The following is a 20,131-nucleotide window of genomic DNA, read 5'->3' as shown; positions in this document are numbered from 1 at the left end:
CTAAGTTCTGGCGGTGTTCCCCAGTGTGGTGCAGAAAACAGCAAGCACTGCGCCTTTAATCAGCTCTCCTCCTCGCCTCGCTCGCCGTGTTGCTCTCTTGTCTCTTCCCCATTTCGCTTCTTTGTTTTCATTCTCGCTCCTTTTTTTTAAAATTTGGATCATGGCTGCTCATTCTACCGACGAACCGTTCCCTTTCCACGGGCTTCTCCCCAAGAAAGAAACCGGCGCTGCCTCTTACCTCACCAGGTTCCCCGACTATGACGGGCGAGGGGTGCTCATCGCGATCCTCGACACCGGCGTGGACCCCGGAGCCCCCGGCATGCAGGTGAATCTGTCCGGCCGCCTCGTGCTAGCGAACACCGAGATGGTCGGAGCTAGCAATGCTAAAGGCCGGCGTTCCTAAATAGCTCTATTATGACAACTGGCAAATATATTTTATGACAGCCAAGCGCATTTAAAGTCTGTTATGACAATTGTTTTCTTGTGCTTTTACATTTTGTTTCAGAGCTACACAAGCGGGCTTTGAACTATCTTTACATTTATTAATTGAGCATAAATGCTAACCGGGTAGCTAGCAACGGTTGTTCTCACGGAGTTGAAGTTGGTGTCCGAATCGTAGCTTTCAAAACCACTTAGAGCTTTTTTTGTTTTGTTTGTGGAGCACCTTAAATCAGCTCCGGCTCAAAGTCCAAAGTACTTTTCTAAGATGGCCTGGATTATTGTATACAAAGGAAGAACACGTGTACAATAATTTGAGATCTGCCAAACTTAATGTAGTTGTGACATCACTGAACAGGATGTATTGCTTTATGTGTTCTTGCATTTGACGACCTAAAATGGGATCCAAAGTGAAAGCTACTGAACACACTTTGAAAAATCAAACCCGTGAACCTGTCTGCACTGATTACATGTTCTTTAAAATTGGAAACAACAAGTAAATTGGCCACTTCGGTACTTTAATTGTAGGATTATGATGTTTTATGTGAAACTACATGTCCCATTGAAACCACATTAGATCAGGTACAATCTAATCATTGTAGTCTTGATGTCAGACCTGAAGGTTACCTTGAAGCTAAGGAACTGACCATGAAGTGTTTAAAAGAATACAATGACTGCAGAATCATACAGGTTTGAGTATTGTTTACCAGGTGGATCTGGTTTAATGTGTTCAAGACGCAAAAGCACCATTGTTTATCACAAATATCACAGCTGCACCATAGCGATGTCTAATTATTTTAAAGTATGTATGGTCAAATACATAGCAGGTTCCTTTAAAAACCCATAAAAATTTCATCTTTTTTTCTTAAAAACAAATGATGTGCTTTCTATATTTGAACAGTAAACTCTCAACTGAGTTGAGATGAACTGTATTTGACACTCACTCCCCCCTCAATATTACAAGAAATTGGAACACATCTTTTCTCATGCAGGTTTTTATTTACAATGAAACCTGCAAATTAAAACAATGAACTAATATTTGGATGGATGAAAATTGTAGTCATTTAAATATGATCAAGCATTTTGGTCATTTAAATAAAACCCAAAATTATAGCTGGTCTTTGAATGGTTAACTCAGCCAATAAACAAATAGTTTATTTCATGTTGTTTTTTTTTTTTTTTGCTTAGATCACATTACTCTTTTATGCTAGTTTGTTGATGAACAAGGACTTGTCTGAATTTCTGGATCTATTTACTCTGCGTTTTGAACTGCATCTTTAGGTCACCACTGAGGGGAAACCAAAGATTGTGGACATCATTGATACAACAGGCAGTGGTGACGTGAACATGACCACAGCAGTGGAGCCCAAAGATGGGACAATCACTGGCCTTTCTGGAAGAACGCTCAAGGTTGGGGAAACACCATGATGATGTCCATATTTTTATAATTTGAATTCATAACCACTGTCAACTGTGAAATTTTCTGTCTCACATAGTGTCCTACATCCAAGTTCACTTTTTGGTGATCTCGTCTCTCGCTGCGTCTTATTTTGTCTCTCAGATCCCTCCTGCCTGGGTCAACCCATCAGGGAAGTTTCGCATCGGAGTTAAAAATGGCTATGAGTTCTTCCCCAAGGCTCTTAAGGAAAGGATACAGGTAGGGAGATGTGACGATGATTGCTGCTCTAGTTCCGTCAGAGATTTGATGTTTTATTACTTTTGATGTGCAGAAAGCACAACATCAAACACGCAGGGAGTCGTGGCAGGGAGTCGTGGCACAGGCACAAACGTTGGTGTTATTTTAGCTGGTTAGAAAAGGCTGTGCATGGGGAAAAAAAGTTCTGATTTGAATTTGGATTTCTACATTTGAGTAAATATTACCAGAAGGGATTTGGTTTAGTAAGCTTCTTGCTAAATCTGACATCTTTGCACATTTCTCCCTTTTAGAAAGAGCGAAAAGAAAAGATGTGGGACCCAGCGCACAGAGCAGCCCTCGCTGAGGTCTGTCGCAAAACAGAGGAGTTTGACCTCGCTCATCCCACGCCCTCTCAGGTCAGATCCACAACACAAACTCTGAACCCAAAGGTCCTGCTTGCAGCGACATGCCTCTGCTTAGTGTGATGATTCTCATGTCTGGCTTTGACACATCCTTCATCTTCTCTCCTCAGTTGGAAAAGCTGCAGAAGGAAGACCTGCAGTGTCAGTCAGAGCTGCTGGCATCTCTAGAGAAGAAGTACAGTGATCCCGGTCCAGTGTATGACTGCGTGCTTTGGCACGATGGCGTCACGTGGAAGTAAGTCGGCTCTTGTTTATGTGCCCTCCTCATTATTTACTGGTATGCACAAATAGCATGTCTATCATTTCCATTGTCTAAAACTGTTTTTGTTGTTTTCAGGGCGGTAGTGGACACATCAGAGTGTGGAGAACTGTCCCAGTGCACTGTCCTGGGCTCATACAAAGAGAAACAAGAATATGCCACTTTAGGAAATGCTGAGATGCTTAACTATTCTGTTAACATATACGACGAAGGAAACACACTCTGCATCGTTACCAGTGGAGGTGAGTTACCCCAAAGCAGAATATCAGAAGTCTTTGTACCTTTCAGTCAGTTTAAATGCTCAATAGATTTATCACAGTTAATCCTAACAAAACCCTTAAATGAAAGAACTGCCAGCATCTGATGAAGTCGACCGATATTTCATAACTCTGTGTTATCAGCTGACATACTACAATAAATAACTTTATTTACTTTTTAAAAGCTTCGTCTAGCTTTTGTGATTAGCCTGACATAATTTTTAAGTGACTCACTAATACTGAAAGAAAAAAAAAACTTGAGTTTTTGTCCAAATATTAAGGTTTGTGTGACCCTGCAGCAATTTTGTGTGGTGCATTTAGTGATTGAAAGATGATATGAATTTTGAGTTTGTCTGGATGGTCAGGGTGCACGAAGATGAAAATGAGCTAATTTCTCGGTTTAGCTCTAGATGTAAGCAGTTAATTGAGCATGATGTTGACTCCAAGTTTTCTACTTCCAATCTGACTCTGTGTGCTCTTGAAGGGGCTCATGGGACCCACGTGGCGAGCATTGCGGCAGGTTACTTCCCAGAGGAACCAGAAAGAAACGGCGTGGCTCCTGGTGCCCAAATTCTGGCTCTGAAGATCGGAGACACTCGACTCAGCACCATGGAAACTGGCACCGGACTCATCCGAGCGGTATTCCTTCAAAAAGATAGCTCAACATTAAAACTGCGCGATGCATCAAAATCGAGACAGAAAAAAAATTACATTTTTTAAATTCCAAGATTTCATAAATTCACAATAAATTTGGTGTATTTGATGGGCTCTTGTTGTTCTTAATAATTTAGCTTTATAAGAAAAATCTTATTTAATTACAACAAATTTCTTTATAGTGACTAAATACTGGTTATATGTTTTTCTAATATTGTGCAGACCTACATAATGTATACATTAACTGACTTTTTTTGCACAAGTTTATTTCTGGTCTCTGTCCCTTTGTGTCTGAAAGATGATTGAAGTAATCAACTACAAGTGTGACCTGGTTAACTACAGCTACGGGGAAGCCACCCACTGGCCTAATTCAGGGTAAGAATAGCAGAGAGGGTCTCCAATTTTCTGCCATGTGTTTTGTTTTAGCATGCTGTTGCTAAGTGTCGTGGACCACTTGCCTTTCAGGAGGATTTGTGAAGTGATCACAGAGGCCGTGCAGAAGCACAACGTGATTTTTGTGTCGAGTGCAGGAAATAACGGCCCCTGCCTCTCTACGGTCGGCTGCCCAGGAGGAACCACCAGCAGCGTTATCGGTACGTTCTCTAAACGTGCTAAAAGAAGTCTTGGAATTTTCTTTACTTTTCCTCTAATTGCTGCTGTCGTCCCTGCAGGAGTTGGCGCATACGTGACTCCAGACATGATGGTGGCCGAGTATTCCCTGAGAGAGAAGCTGCCCCCCAACCAGTACACATGGTCATCCAGGGGTCCCAGTACCGACGGAGCCCTCGGGGTCAGCATCAGCGCTCCAGGCGGTGCCATTGCATCCGTACCCAACTGGACGCTCCGTGGCACCCAGCTGATGAACGGCACGTCGATGTCCTCGCCAAACGCCTGCGGAGGCATCGCACTCGTTCTGTCAGGTGTGTTCTGGATTGCAGGGCTTGTAGTTGATTGGTAACGTCATTAGAAGTAAGTGATTTCAGAACTGAAGGTTCTGTGTGATTAACTTTTAATCAATAAAAAAGGCCTGAAGCAGAGCGGGATCCCTCCCTCTGTTCCTGCTGTGAGGAGAGCGCTGGAGAACACCGCTCAGAAGGTCGACGACATTGAAGTGTTTGCACAGGGTCATGGAATAATCCAGGTAGGTTTTTTTTTTATCATATCTTTTTTTAACTAATTGTATTTTTTCATAGTGAAGTAATTGCTTTGTTTCTCAGGTGGACAAGGCTTTAGACTACCTCACTCAGCACGCCTCATTACCCACCAGCCGCCTGGGCTTCTCGGTCAGCGTGGGTTCACAGAGAGGCATCTACCTCAGGGAACCAGCCCAAGTTCTTGCACCTTCAGATCACGGGGTCGGAATCGAGCCCATCTTCCCAGAGAACACAGGTACCACAACTGAGTGGTTGGATTTAGTTTTACATAATTTTATCTGTAGTTTCCATATGTTTTAAATCTGCTCTTTTTGCCAAACAGAAAACTCGGAGCGAATTTCCTTGCAGCTACACTTGGCGCTAACATGTGCAGCCACGTGGGTCCAGTGTCCCTCCCATCTGGAACTGATGAACCAGTGTCGGCACATTAACGTCCGGATCGATCCCGTAGGACTGAGAGAGGGAGTCCACTATACCGAGGTGCGCAGAAGGCAAAGTGGAACGAATGAAGCTTAATAAATTGTGTCTTGTTTATTAAATTGTTTTTAATTGTTTTTCAGGTTTGTGGTTATGATACAGCAGCCCCCACCTGTGGCCCATTATTCAGAGTTCCTATTACAGTTATCATCCCTGCCAAGTACGTTCTCACAATGTGTAGTCTTGGTTTTTCTGACGTAGTTTTGGCTCTTACTCGTTTCTCCCTCTTTGCACCAACAGGGTGACTGATGGTCGTAATCAAGAGGTGCGATTCTCAGACGTCCATTTCAGATCTGGACAGATCAGACGTCACTTCGTCACTGTTCCTCAGGGAGCCTCCTGGGCAGGTCGGTTGCTCCGTGGTGGCAGCTGAGAATATGTCTGACCAATGGAAGTTGCTGGTCACTCTCATACTTTCCAAGACATGTTGCTGAAGATAAATAACATGGTTTGTAGTATAAGAAGAAAAAGCTGATTATAATCCAGGATTTTCTTCAAAGTTAAAAAAAAAAAGTCCAATATTCTAGTCTTGTAGATTCTTTAAGGTGGAGTTAATATGTGCGGTTGTTCTGGAAGCATACAAGGTAGATGGAGCTTAAACACAAAATGAAAGTGTTTATGATGGGAGAGTATAACATTGCTGGTAGATATTAAAAGTCTACAATTTCACATGAGATCGGTGTTAAATTTGATCCTGCTTTTTAGTCAAGCCGTCCAGTTTCTGTTACAAATGTGGAGCTGCATGTCTGTTTCCACCTTTGAAACATCAACCCACCTGTTGATGTAGATTACACCGTGTTCCAAATTATTATGCAAATTGGATTTAAGTGTCATAAAGATTAAATTTTTTGTTGTGCTATTAAATTTATAGATGGTATTATATGTCAGGGCTCTTTGAATCTCTATCATTAATTTCCTAGGGGTGGGTTGATGAGTTTGTCTGAGCTCAATTAAAGGAAATCTACTTAAGAAGGATGTTCCACATTATTAAGCAGGCCACAGGTTTAAAGCAATATGGAAAAGAGAAAGGATCTCACTGCTGACGAAAGCTTTGTTCAGTAAAATTTAATTTATACTGTAATAATTCATGATTTGAAAATTATACTGAGCATCATTTGCATTGGCCATTTAAGAAAATCAGAGAAAATATCACTTGCATAATAATTTGGGACATTGTGTATGTTGCTGACGCTAGGAGTGACTCCTCCTATAGGAACCAGATCCAGAATGCCTGGACGAGTCAGACCAATACTACATTAATCTCAGATTGTTTTACAGTGGTTATGGTTCAAAAAACATGAATATTTGTTGGTAGAATAGATTTAACAAATTCTGAATCTAGGATGAAGTTTGTGCTAATCCACAGTTCTGGTAGCTATGATAGATATATTCAATGGAGCAACTGTTATTTGGTACATAAAGTTAAAAAAAGTAAAATGTATCTTTACCACAATGTTGAATCAGAAGCCAACTTCAGTGTTGCTTCAGGGTTTTTTGAGTACAGAAAATAAAACCCAACTAGATATTTATTTTGCATTTAGTTTTAAAGGATTTTGAAGTCAAACGAGTCCTGATAAAATAAAAAATTGTACATTCAAAATTCCTATTAAAAGGTTGCAGGACAGAAACACAGTGGTTTTTACTGTGTCATAATTTTCATTTTTCCTGGTTTCCCCCACAGAGATCACTCTGACCTCCCATTCTGGAGACGTGTCATCGAAGTTTGTTCTTCATGCCGTTCACCTGGTCAAGCAGAAAGCCTACAGAGCCAACGAGTTCTACAAGTTCTCCTCACTGCTAGAAAGAGGTTCTCTAACAGAGGCTTTTGCAGTGCTGGTATGTAGACATTACAATCAGGTAAAAACACCAGAATCAGCAGAAAACCTCTGTTTTATTTTCTGTGTTTTTCCTGCCTCCTCTGCAGTCGGGTCGGGTTGTGGAGTTCTGTGTAGCCCGCTGGTGGGCGAGCCTGGGCGACGTGACGGTGGACTACAGCATCTCCTTTCACGGCCTCAGCACTTCTCCTTCTCCTCTACACATTGTGAGAATAGTTCAGACACACACACACACCGGTACTATCAGAACAGGCATTGTTCTCTTGTTTCTGACTCTGTTTTGTGTCTCTGCAGCACGCCTCAGAGGGAGTGACGAGTTTTGACGTGTCATCACCCATGAGATATGAGGAGGTATCCCCCACTGTCACCCTGAAGTCATGGGTTCAGCCTTTGCGGTGAGTTCACACACACACAAACAACTTGTTCCATGTATTAAAGTGCTGTTTTTTAATTATTTCCCATCTTGGTGTTTTTCTCAGGCCTCTAAATTCAAAGATTAAAGCTTTGGGAGTTCGGGACATTCTGCCTAATAACAGGCAGCTCTATGAAATTATCCTCACCTATAGCTTTCACCAGGTATTGGCCAACTTTCTGCCCATCAGAGCCGATCAATCTGTCGTGTGGATGCATAATCGTGTGTTGCTCTGTCCTCAGCCAAAGAGTGGAGAGGTTACGCCCAGCTGCCCGACGCTGTGCGAGCTTCTGTACGAGTCTGAGTTTGACAGTCAGCTGTGGATGCTGTTTGACCAGAACAAGAGACTGCTGGGCTCAGGGGACGCTTACCCACACCAGGTTGGACATCTGTAGAATTGCCCCTTCTACTAAAGAAAATAATAGTAAAAATTACACATGATCTCTGACTGTTATAGGGATTAATCACGTTTCTTTTCTCTCCAGTATTCCCTGAAGTTAGAAAAGGGGGATTACACGGTCCGTCTGCAGGTCCGACACGAGCAGTCCAGTGAGCTGGAGCGCCTAAAGGATTTGCCATTCGTGGTTTCCCATCGTCTCTCCAACACTCTCAGTCTGGATGTGTATGAGTCACACCGTGCCGCCCTCATGGCAAAGAAGAAGGCCAACTCTGTTACTCTGTGTCCAGGGGCTACACAGCCTTTCTATGTCACCACCCTTCCAGACGACAAGTGAGTCACACTCGAGAGTTTCCATTCACATTTCTAACAGAAGGAGATGAGCTCTTTACTAGTTGTTGACATATGGCTGTATTACATCTTTATTTTCAATGAACACAATATTCCTGTGACGCTTATTTTTTGTTCCTAAGAAAAGTATCTCAGTTTTCTAATATTAGTAGGACCAGTTGTCACATTTTCTTTTTTATTCCCATTGCTGTTCATCCCCCTTCATCCCTCAGGATCCCTAAAGGCACGAGTCCAGGATGCTACCTATCAGGCTCTCTCATTGTGCCCAAGAGCGAGTATGGCAAGAAAGCAGTGAGTGGCTCCATTCTTGATTTTTTTTTTTTTTTTTTTTTTTGCTTCAAATGGTCAGTTGTGCTCTTCAGGACCAAAATGTTACGTTGAGTTTCCATTTCAATTAAAATCAAAAATGGATTCAAAAAGAGAACTGAAATGACGTTGTAGCTCATATTAAAGATTATTCAAATGGTTATTATAGATGGAAATGTGAGACAAGACTATGTTTGAGAAGTGTTCAGAATGGACCGGCGTCAGGAAGTGTCCTGAAGAACCAGACTGACCACCACTGTCACCTGTTTCCGTTTTCTTCTCACTCGTGCACTTTGAGTTTGTTTTTTTTGTTTTCTTTGGGTCAAGTTTCATGATATAATAACCTTGAATAGAAATACCAGGATGTCGTAGCATTGAGGGCTCATTATTCTCACCACTTCTAAAATATTGTATTGGTTATTGTAGTTATGAGATTTCTTATTTTTATTGGCAGAATTCCTTGCAAATTTTGGTCGACTTACTCACCAGCTGCTCACCTACCAGCTTGATAATTGTTGGTTAATTAGTCATGTCTTCTTCTGTCGGGTTTGTGCTCGTCTGATGCTGCTTTTAAAGCAGGCTCACATTAATAGAAGTGATGAGTTTTCACACAGCTAGATCTGGTTTTTGTAAGCGAGACAAAAATGTAGCAACGTTCTTTCTGTCAGTTCACCAGCAGTGCACAGCAGCAGGTTCGGCCTTGAGACATTAGAAAGAATCTGACCTCCAGTTCTTTTTTTTTCAATGCTTGATTTATTAATTTATTTTTTGTCAGTATACCTCGATAATGGTAATCGGCCATTCCTAGGAATTGATACATTTTTTGAGTTTGGGAAGTTGCTCTAGTTGTAAACCCAGCAAATGAAACTAAAAATATGTTTGGACTGAGGGATCCTGGAAATTGTAGTTTTGTCTCCTGAACTTTCTGTAACTTTGAATTTAACTTGACTTTTTCTGAGTACATTTCCCAGAAAGCCAGGCGGTTTATGTAGGTTTCATCCCCTGTTACTGAGCGGGTCGTGGGTCCAGCCGTTACAACAGCAGAGTCCAGGATGTGATTCTAAAATATTCAGACTGTATGAATTAATTTGAAACTGTTTCATAGTGGTCACAGATTACCACTATAACCTGTGTGAAAAAGAGTCGCTGCATTGGATTATTAGCACATTGGACTGAACTTAACGTGGCTCCAGTTGAGATCACAACTTACTGCCTATCTAAAGTAATCATTTCTAACAATATCAATGTTTAAGCTCTAAAACTGAATTAAAGTCTCTTCTGACTCAGAGGTTTGAGGTAATCTATAGATTTTTGATAATTAAATATTGTTAGGTGTGTCTCCTGTTCGTACCCTGCAGCAGCATTGCTCCATTCAAATTTAAAACCTGCGGATGATTAACAACCCTGGACAGCTGTAGTGGGTTCATGTAGGCGAATTCAAATTCCATAAAATGTTTTTGTTTGCACAAAAAAATACAGAACTGCTGTTAACAGAAAATGTGAGAAGCTCTGCCTTCAGTTCAGAGTCGGTCTGAAAACTCCTCCCTCCCTACCAGGGAGGTTAGACTGCAACCTGTTTCAGTCTGCGTTGGTCCAGGGGGAGCTAATCTGCCCCAGAGAATTACCCCTGATCCTGCAGTGGAAACGGACCTTACCAGAGTTGGCTTGTTTTGGATCTAGCTGCATTTTTTGTGACTGTTTTATCGACTGATTTAAATTGATATATTAAATCATTTTTATGTAAAATTTTTCACCTTCCTCTAGTTTTTGTATTTTCATTTTGTTTTACAAACAATTGGGGGATATATATTGGTTGCACCCTTATGGTTTATTGGCTTCTGTTCACAAAATATTCGATCAACAACAAAAATTAATCTTTCATCCTTTTTCCTACTTTTTCCTATTGCCTTTGGGCTGCCAACTCTATTTATTTTTATTTTTTTTAAATATTCTGTAACTTTTATTTGTGTCGTAATGAAAATAAACAGTTTTATTAGACATGATTAGGAGAAACGGCAAAGATTAGAGTAAATTGTATTATATTTGTACTGTTTGAGTTATATCTTTAGCAATGAGACCCCGGGTCTCTGGTTGAGGATGAAAGACGAATGAAAACATCCTTTTTGGTTGGTGTTTGTGTTACCTGTTCCTTACTGTGTGTTATTTTGACCACCAGGGGCAGGCCTCTGCAAAACGACAAGGAAAATTTAAAAAGGTACTGGACAAGTTAGAAGCACTGAACCACAGAGCGCCTGCTGCTCTCCTTACTTTGGGAAATGACTTATTTTCTGTAAAACATCTTCATCTATCATGTCAAAGCATGTTAATGTGTTAGGAAATATACACAAGTGTTAAAGCTGTTTTTATGAACTACTTACTAGGTTTTCTGGTGGTCTGTAAAGTATTGATAGTACTACCTTAAACCTTCACTACTGGGTAATTTAAAAGCCATTTTCACTTCAGTGATCTATGGAGCAAAGACTACTTGAGGACATGACATTGGCAGCAAGAGAGAGTATTTGAGAAGTTGAAGAGATGTATTCTATCATACAATCAGACTTCGTTTGTTTGTGTCTTGGTGTAGGACATCGTTCCAGTCATCTACCATCTAATCCCCGCCCCAAACAAATCGAAGAACGGTGGGAAGGAGAAGGACAAGGATGGAGACAAAGAGAAGGATTTGAAGGAAGAGTTTGCAGAAGCTATGAGGGATCTAAAGATTCAGTGGATGACAAAGTAAGCTACGTTTCTCTCTGGTTTCATACCACATGGCCTCTTTATTTCTCTGTAATTTATCTGTCGTTTTTGGCTCTTCAGGTTGGACTCTAGCTCCATCTACGATGAGCTGAGGGAAAACTACTCGGATTACCTTCCACTTCACGTGCAAAGACTCCATCAGCTGGACTCAGAGAAGGTAAACGGCGACAGGAGACGGTTTTGGTAGATAGTTGCATCAAAGCTGTGCAGAATCCTCGTACGGAGTCTCTCCCTGTTTCTGTGAAGGAACGAGTGAAGCGCCTCAGAGAGGTGGTGTCTGCAGCAGAGGTCGTCATGTCCCACATCGACCAAACGGCGCTGGCTGTGTATTTCACCATGAAGACAGACCCTCGGCCAGACGCCGCCTCCATCAAAACGTAGGCATCACTTTCACACAGGTTTTTGACAAAGGCTGGATTGATGGGGCAGTCTGAACCCGCCTCATCTATAAAACATTTTGTTTTTCAGTGACATGGAGAAGCAGAAGTCGTCTCTTCTGGACGCCCTGTGTAGAAAAGGCTGCGCTTTGGCCGACCAGCTCCTGGTGCCGTCCACGCTGCAGAGCGGCGCTGGAGCCGTTGCTACAGAGCAAGCTGCAGCAGGAGAGGAGGAGGTCGGGGAGCAGCTGGCCAGCAGCTCTGATGACCCCCTGGACAACACTTTAAATGCCCTGATGGACACATTCTGGGAGGTGCAGAAGTGGGCGGAGCTAACTGACTCAAAGGTGAGAATTTTAAATAAATCAAACGGGTTGTTTGGGGCAAATTATGTATTCTTTTTCTTGACTTTTATGTGTGAATTTGGGGCAAGAGGACAAAACAGATGCCGTGGCAACCAGCTGAAAAGCAGTTGTTGTTCTACAATGTAATGCAGAACTCAAATAAGGTTATGAAAAGCAGGGAGAATATTCAGGAAACTACCCGACCCTAACAATCCACTGCCCACTGTGCCTAACGGGAAGACTGAATACATCTTCATTTGATCAATTTATAAAGATGAACTATTGGATTAATCTTAAAACCATCATGTTAGGTTGATGCACTATCGTGCTTCAAAAATACAGCAATCAAGGTGAGATTTTTGTAATTTAGACACATTACTGCTATTTTATGTGTCATTTTTGGGAAAGTTTAATAGTCACTGATTTGTTAAACTCAAAGTAAATCAGTGCTTTGATAAGTATATAATTTTCTGTTGACATACAGAAATGTCAACAGACATTTGACATTTCATCAACATCTATCAACAGAAAGATGTTGATGGATATGTAGGTAAATTCAGAAATGATTCACGCCTCTCCCTACTAATTTTCTTTTTTGTGATGAACTTGTCACTTGCTCAACAGTGAAAGAAAAACCAAACATTCTGAAAGCTGATCCAAAATTATTTTGTTGATTGAACTGGAGCTTGAAGCTAGTTCATAAAACATTTTATCTAACACTCTTTGTTTGTGTTTTTCTTTTTGTTTGTTTGTTTGTTTTTTTAAGGTTTTGACGTTTTCATACAAACACGCCCTGGCAAACAAGATGTACGGCCGAGCCCTAAAATACGCCTCCAAAATGGTTGAGGAGAAGCCCAGCAAGGAGAACATGAAGAACTGCATCCAGGTATGAGAGTATCAGCGATCGATGCTTATGTTGAAAAAACAGGTTTTCTGTCGGTGTCTGTTGGTGTAAAAAAAAAAAATAAAATAAAATAAAATCATCTCCTGGGTTTTGTTTTGCAGCTCATGCGTCACCTCGGCTGGATGCACTGCACTGCCTTCAGTGAGAACTGGCTCCCCGTCATGTACCCCGCAGATTATTTACCGTTCTAAGCACAAACAGGCACATGCATGGGACGGCATGACCTCCAAAAGTCCATGACAGGACGAATTTGAGGACGTGTCCCTCAGGGTCATATGGTCTATGCATCTGACCAACCAGCTGCCTCCTGAGACTTTTTCTTTTTAAGACGTCAAACTAGGAGCTGACCCAGAGCGTCAATATTATCATGCATGCCAAATTTTGTGAGGCGATGGGTTGTAAAACCAGTCAAATCAGAAATTTGGAATCCGCTCCAACAGAAAAATATGGAGAACTGTAATCTGTCCTGTGTTTTGTTTTCCCTGTGTCAGCTACAAATTCAGAGGCTTAAATATCCCTTCCTCCCCAGCGTTCTTAACTCATTGCATTTAAAACCTCTCTTCATGTGTAAATACCGTAAAAACCGGCATTGTGGGCTCCAGGGATGCATCGGAAATCAGAGCAGAAAACTGTAAAAGTCCGTTAAATTACTTCGATAAGAGGAAAGTCAGACTTGCTGCTGCAGAAACTCTCCTGATGATCCCAAATGAAAAGCAGGGATTGGACTGATCACAAGCCCATTTTTTTTCTTTTCTTAAATAGCTCTCCAACAATCCTGAGTTGACAAGTCGGTCCTATCTGTCTTTGAACACAAAAAATGTCACGGTGCCTTTCTTCAACGTACCTTACCTTTCAAGATGGAGCTTAATGAACGGTGGCAGAGTTTTGTGCAGGGGAAGCTGCAGAGTTTGTAGCATCCGTCCGCCCTCACAGTCGTTTCACTCATCAGCTTCTCTGAGTCAAACCGCATGAATCATCCCCGCACCCTGTGCAGGCTTGACACTTCCCGAGCGCCACATTTAGCCTCCATTTTCACCGGACCTCATTCTCAGAATGATGCGGTTTTTGGGCAGCGGTGGGATGTTAGGAACAGGTTACACAATCAAATTTTCACTCCGCAGCATTCAGAATGCTGCACGTGTACACAGTGTCATAAAGTAATGTAAATACACTCGTACCATGAAAATATAAAGATGCAATAGGGATATAACAGAATCTATCTTAATCGATGTATTTTGCATATATGCATGTATTCTAAGGTGTATGAAAAGTTAGTTTTGATGAGGAATCGGATTTTAGTTTCTTTCAACTTGACATATTTTTTTCCCCCTCTCCCTGTGAATTATGCTTTGGAGAAATGTCAGTGGTTGATGAGTGTGTGTGTGTGTGTGTGTTTGAAGAATTTTGCGTGTATTTGTGAACCTGTGTTGTCCACGTGAACATTTCTCCCTGCACAAGTGAGACAGCATTCTTCTCAATGGGATCCTTGCTATTCAAAAGGACCACACCAGTAGTTTCAGCCTATTTTGAATAATTGTCTCCCATAATATACTTCGCATTAGAAATGCTCACTTTTGACAATTGCGACTTGAGAGTTTTGATGCTTTCAACTTCAGATTTGATTCAATTGCCTTCAAAGCTTCAAAAAAACTGTTGCACTTTCCTTCATACGTTGAAAGAGATATTGAAAGCCTAAAATGTATAAAATATTTACTCTTTGACCCTTAACAGTTAGAAGAAATTATTTTAAAAGCAGAGAATATACAGATGTTTTTGATTTGTCTGAACTTAACACTGGTTTGGTTCTTCTGGAAATGTCTCACCTGAAGTTAACAGATGAGGGCTATGTGATTCAATTTAATTTTCATGTTGATGATCCTCTTTGCTTTATAGTCCTAAAAGCAGAAGTGTTAACTTTTTTCCCCCTTTTCTTTGTGTAACCAAAGAAAATTTGTCTTGTTAAGCTGGATTCAATATCAGTATGTTAAATGAAAGAAAAAATATTTATTAGATGGGGGGGGGAAAATAATTTCAAAATTTTTTTTTTTTATAAACTAGTAGTATAAATAAAGGCTTTGGTTTTATCTTTCATTGTTTTTAGCTCTCTGGCTGGAAAGCTGATGCCTAAGAATGTAAACTATCTGCTTTAGGGCGTCTTGTCTTCTGGAGTCTGATGGTGAATCAACGGCGCGAGATTCTTGCGTTTCTGTTTAGCTTGAAACGGCTTCACTTTCTGCATTATTCGCAGCACAGACCACATCAAGCTCTTGGAAGGAATCCTTTGTGAGAGTTAGCCTCTTCATTAATTTCCCTCTCCATTGCGTTTCCTGTTTGAACATATGCTGTGCACAGCAGCATGCGTTGCCAATTACAGTCTCTCCAAAAATGGCCTTAAGTTTTCACCACAAGACTTCACCTCCGACCTCTGGCACCACACATATCTACTGCAGTTTGCGCCGCTGGTGCTCATAAGAACTTCACGAATGCTTGCTATGGATGCTGTGGATGTTGTTTATATTTATAGCCATAAAAATCTTATTTCATCACAGAATGTTATGAGTTAAAGCTGTATTCTCTATATCATTTTATATCCTTTCTGGATCATGTGGGAAAAGACCTGAGCCACTGTTAAACTATTTTGTGCTCACAAGAAAAGTCACAAACAAGAAAGTTCACTGAATAAAAATATTTAAAACGGGTTCACATGTCACTTCTCTGTATTACGAGTGTGGAAAAATACAGAAGACGAGAAGAATCCACATTGTCCACATTTCTTGATCCATTAAAAGTAGTTTGTTAAACAAAAAGGCATTGAACCACCAAATGGACATGGATTTCTAAAATGGGTTTCCCCAATACAATGAACTTCATTGTTGCAACTAGACCATATCATCTTCAATAAGATTTAGCCGGAAAAGGGAAAGTATATCCTCCTATTTATCTGATACTCAGCAAGTCTGTCCACCTCCTATAAGACCAGAAGGTCTGGTTGTTTGGAGGACACAGATGTGTGTCACAACGTCACCATGAAAGCTACATCTGTCGATGTGCATCAGTCTAGATTTTAAGGCTATTTCCAATCAATTCAGTAATTCACAAGTGGAAATCATTTAAGACATCCCAGCAAATTCACTTCAGGATGAACTCAAATGTTGGTTTCTAGTAAAACAACTTCTGCTTTAAAGAAATTACAACAAGTTGTGTTTGTAAAGTTGCGTCTCGTACCACAAGGCCTATCCATTGGACAGATGAGACCACAGTAGACCTTGTTTGGTAAAAACCCAGTGCAGCATATCATTACAAACATCTTGTACCAGCAGAGAAGCATATGCTCCAGTTGTTGCAGTGGCATATACAAAGCCTAGACTTCAATTGGCTTGAAATGCCTTGGCAGAACCAAAACAGCAGAAGTATTAAAAAAGTTGTGTATTGTGAGAGTGAGCCAAAATCACCCCAGAAACAGTTAATTACTTGTCCCAATTTTTCTTGATTGAAGTTAGACCAGCCAAAGTGAAGCTTGCCAAGACCACTATTATAAATATTTTGATACTGAACTGACATTTAAACGTTTCTCAGGTAAATAACCTAAACATGTCTTCCATACTGAGTCTCGAGCAAAACATTTTTAAACTGATCTTGCATGTCAGACAACCTTTAAGAAAGTTTGTGGGTATCTGATAACATTTGGGGGGGAAAAAAATCACAAAAAATAGTTCAACATTAAGTCCTTTAAATTAGGCCTTGATCCTGCATCCTGTAGGCCTACCCAGTCTGGTCCGGTCACCTTCATCTCCTTCCCTACTCGTTGCCATGAAGATCTTCATCTCTCCTTCTTCGATCAGCAGACTTGTGTGGAAGGCTTTCTTAAAGTTCTCCGTGAACACCAGGTCGGACTCAAATCGGACCTTGTTGGCCCAGATCAATGTTGTTCCTGGTTTGCAGAAATGCTTCATGGTGACCAAGAGCTCATCCAGGAAGTCATGATGGTAAACCACGTCGGCTGCCAGGACGTAGTCGTACTTGTAGACGGACGAAGGGTAGGTGCTCTCCAGGTCGTAGCCCCAGGGCAGAGGTGCCACCTGGGGTGTGTGTCTGCAGAGGCCCCTGGTGTTCCTCATTAAGTTGGCTTGAAGGTTCCCTAATATCTCTGGAAGATCTGTGGCTGTGACTGATGCTCCTGTTGATACAGAAAGAAAGGAATGTCATTTGTAAAATATTATGATTCTGTTCATTGTGTCCTGTTTATGTTTAACACCATGATGAGTCTAGTGACTGCTCACCCAGTAGACTGGCCACAATGGCTACCAATCCTGTTCCTGCTCCCAGTTCCAGCACCCTCTTCCCTCGCAGGTCCACTGTGTCCCTGTTGTTGTCAAGAAAGGAGCACAAAGCCAATGCCTGCAAATTGAAAAAAAAAAAAAAAACACTGCTGATGTCACATTATGCTAAAGGTGATGTGATTTATTTATTTATTTTTTATTGTAGCAAACAGTTATCAGAAACACTCACAGCTGGCCACATCATTGCTCCAAATGAATCTATGGATTCATAAATGACAATGTCCTTCCCTACGTAATGGTAGATGTCTTTGTTAACGTGGCAAATGATGTTTGGAACCCATTTCTGCTTTACATCCGTCTGGTCCGAACACTCCTGTTCTGCAAGGACCAACAGACACGTGGTGTAGCTCAGAAAGCATGAAACAAAACATAAGGCTTAACTGCAGAGTATGAAAACATTTAAGATTTTGATATGGGCAATTGCAACATATAAATGCCCATAATATGACATTGTTTTTGACTAAATAAGCTCATTGCCATTAAAAAACAGTCTCCATCTCTTCCTTGAGATACTCTACACCAGCAGGCCCAGCAACCCAACCCTCTGTGCTATCTCAGGACAGCCAGTTATACTCTTGGCTTTGCTATGTTTTGGCCTTCTCTTGAATCTCAGATTTAGTTTGCAGCACTCCTGACATTCTCATTAAGGCTGTTTGTTTCATTTTATAGTCTGCTGGCAAACTAACACACCAGTCTAGAGAAGAACAGCATTTTAAACACAACCGAGACCTAACTCAAGATCCAGACCTGTTTTGTATGGAATAAATTATTCCTGTGATTGACTTTCTTTTTTCAGGCTAAAGTTGGGCTTGTTGCACATCTGTAATATGCAAACAGTGCTGGCACATCCTTTGGTACTTAACGTATTTGTGTGTGAAGATAACTTACCAGAAATGTTGTCATTACTTGCAACAATCTCATTGTGCTCAACATTTTTGGAGGTCACAATTTCCTCTTCCTCCACATCACTTTCAAACTTATTGTCTTCTTCCTCCTCATTGTAATTGTCCAGTGTATCACCTCTCACCTCTTTACAGGCACATGAAGGTTTGCCTTCACCGTTGTCTTTGTTGCTTTCTTCCTCCACAGTCTTTCCATCCTCTTCTCCCAACAGATCTTGGATTTTCAGCCCCCGATCTACTTCATCATCTCCTTCCCTACTCGTTGCCATGAAGATCTTCATCTCTCCTTCTTCGACCAGCAGACTTGTGTGGAAGGCTTTCTTAAAGTTCTCCGTGAACACCAGGTCGGACTCAAATCGGACCTTGTTGGCCCAGATCAATGTTGTTCCTGGTTTGCAGAAATGCTTCATGGTGACCAAGAGCTCATCCAGGAAGTCATGATGGTAAACCACGTCGGCTGCCAGGACGTAGTGGTACTTGTAGACGGTCGAAGGGTAGGTGCTCTCCAGGTTGTAGCCCCAGGGCAGAGGTGCCACCTGGGGTGTGTGTCTGCAGAGGCCCCTGGTGTTCCTGCACAGGTTGGCTCTCGTGTTGCTCAGAACCTCTGGAAGGTCTGTCGCTGTGACCCAACCACCTGACAAAACAGACCCGTCAAAGCAATCGCATGTGTTCATTTTCAGTCAAAGCAGACTGACTCACGTTCACTCGTACCGAGAAGTGTCGCCACCACAGACACAAGACCAGTTCCTGCTCCAATCTCCAGGATGGGTTTGTCCATGAGATTCAGTTGGTCACGGTGAGTTTCAAGATAGCGACAGAGAGCCAAAGCCTGGGAGAAACAGCAATATTCCCACTGTCAGTGTGCAAAGTAAAACATGTAATGTGGCAAGCACCCAAATGTCCATTATAGCATAAATAACTTCCTTCTGCAAGTACGTTACTGCCAAACATGACATTATAGTCCTCAAACTTAATGTAGAAAAGGAAGTATAAATTGTAGATTTTTCTTTTTCTGTGTTAAAGACAAAAATCTACACTGGGATCCTGAGAATTGACGAGGTACTCACGGCTTTTTCAATAAAACATTTCTGAACATTTTGGAACGCCACGGTGCAGAGTGGATAACCCTAACTGGCTCTACAATGAACATTAAGTGGAAAAAAAGCTGAACCTGTCAGATCCCTTTAACTCTCTGTGGTGTTTCGAAAGGGAAGCATGGCTGGCCTGTACTTCTCCACAGTAGGTCAGGTTTTATAAAAAAAAATAAAACCTCAGAACCAGCACCAGCACACTCACCCCAGGCCATATCATGCCTGCATATGAGTCAAGACCCTCTTCGATAACAATCTCATGGCCAGCGTAGCTGTACACCTCTTTGCCCATTCTGCAGTAAAAAGACGGAGCCCAGGCTGCCAGTCGTTGCTTCCTGTCAGCTGATTCCTCTGTTTGTGCATCATTTAAAATAAATAAATAAAGAAAGAAGTTAAAAGTGAGATAGTTTCAGATCTAATGTGGAGTGAGTCAAACACAGAGACCACATTGGTTGCAGTTACCTTTATCCTCCTCTTCATTTTCTTCAGCCTCATCTTCATCCTCTGTTCTGGTGAAGCTTGTTTCTTCCACAAATGGTGAACACGACGTTTCCATATAAAATCCTTTGTGTTGTTAGAAAGAAGGTAGTTTTTATTTCATTTGAATTTGTACTTATTTTGAGAGTAAACATAACTATGATTAAAACTGTTAAATTAGTTTCTCTTTTCTTGAGCTAAGCTGTATTTATAATCACTGCTCTTTTAAAAATAAGAACATGTTTTATTCTGGTTTCCTACCTGTTAGTTGTGACCCAATCCTGCTTTACTTTTCATGAACGAGCACCTCAACTGTGTCTGGATACGATCGACTGGGATGT

At 41.3% G+C, this 20,131-nt stretch overlaps 2 protein-coding genes across 4 annotated transcripts; one reads left to right on the top strand and one right to left on the bottom strand.

Annotated features, from left to right (window-relative positions):
* Positions 1–59: 59 nt before the first annotated feature.
* Positions 60–15,679, top strand: tpp2 (tripeptidyl peptidase 2). 2 transcript variants are annotated; one of them, XM_055044934.1, is made up of 29 exons: positions 60–325; positions 1,720–1,848; positions 2,000–2,095; positions 2,386–2,490; positions 2,607–2,731; positions 2,834–2,997; positions 3,497–3,651; positions 3,965–4,041; positions 4,132–4,259; positions 4,338–4,586; positions 4,692–4,807; positions 4,884–5,055; positions 5,143–5,300; positions 5,381–5,457; positions 5,538–5,644; positions 6,979–7,133; positions 7,222–7,338; positions 7,427–7,527; positions 7,612–7,708; positions 7,787–7,924; positions 8,030–8,274; positions 8,505–8,583; positions 10,775–10,813; positions 11,183–11,334; positions 11,416–11,512; positions 11,602–11,732; positions 11,824–12,079; positions 12,843–12,962; positions 13,082–15,679. In XM_055044934.1, the coding sequence occupies exons 1-29, from the start codon at positions 161–163 to the stop codon at positions 13,169–13,171; spliced, it is 3,840 nt and encodes a 1,279-aa protein (XP_054900909.1). In that variant the 5' UTR covers positions 60–160; the 3' UTR covers positions 13,172–15,679. The 2 variants fall into 2 exon arrangements, with proteins under 2 accessions (XP_054900909.1, XP_054900910.1); XM_055044935.1 differs by lacking the exon at positions 10,775–10,813.
* Positions 15,652–20,119, bottom strand: LOC129369492 (uncharacterized). 2 transcript variants are annotated; one of them, XM_055044936.1, is made up of 8 exons: positions 20,052–20,119; positions 19,776–19,877; positions 19,519–19,664; positions 18,922–19,051; positions 18,209–18,856; positions 17,490–17,638; positions 17,261–17,378; positions 15,652–17,157 (listed from the first exon to the last, which is right to left on the bottom strand). In XM_055044936.1, exons 2-8 carry the CDS (start codon positions 19,867–19,869, stop codon positions 16,715–16,717), a joined length of 1,728 nt encoding a protein of 575 aa, XP_054900911.1. In that variant the 5' UTR covers positions 19,870–19,877; positions 20,052–20,119; the 3' UTR covers positions 15,652–16,714. The 2 variants fall into 2 exon arrangements, with proteins under 2 accessions (XP_054900911.1, XP_054900912.1); XM_055044937.1 differs by having other exon boundaries at positions 18,934–19,051.
* Between the last annotated feature and the right edge of the window lie 12 nt (positions 20,120–20,131).

Source organism: Poeciliopsis prolifica, unplaced genomic scaffold, assembly GCF_027474105.1.
Source record: "Poeciliopsis prolifica strain line A6 unplaced genomic scaffold, Auburn_PproV2 SCAFFOLD021, whole genome shotgun sequence".
Lineage (NCBI taxonomy): Eukaryota > Metazoa > Chordata > Actinopteri > Cyprinodontiformes > Poeciliidae > Poeciliopsis > Poeciliopsis prolifica.
This window is presented reverse-complemented; position numbering and strand designations above follow the sequence as displayed.

Excerpts from the sequence above, each read along its gene's own strand:
- tpp2 (XM_055044934.1), top strand. The coding sequence starts at position 161 with ATGGCTGCTCATTCTACCGACGAACCGTTCCCTTTCCACGGGCTTCTC. Across the intron at positions 5,056-5,142 it reads CATCTTCCCAGAGAACACAG|AAAACTCGGAGCGAATTTCC; the intron begins GTACCACAACTG and ends TTTGCCAAACAG. Across the intron at positions 12,963-13,081 it reads ACATGAAGAACTGCATCCAG|CTCATGCGTCACCTCGGCTG; the intron begins GTATGAGAGTAT and ends TTTGTTTTGCAG.
- LOC129369492 (XM_055044936.1), bottom strand. The coding sequence starts at position 19,869 with ATGGAAACGTCGTGTTCACCATTTGTGGAAGAAACAAGCTTCACCAGA. Across the intron at positions 19,052-19,518 it reads CAGGCATGATATGGCCTGGG|GCTTTGGCTCTCTGTCGCTA; the intron begins GTGAGTGTGCTG and ends TGTTTCTCCCAG. Across the intron at positions 17,639-18,208 it reads AAGTAATGACAACATTTCTG|AACAGGAGTGTTCGGACCAG; the intron begins GTAAGTTATCTT and ends TGGTCCTTGCAG.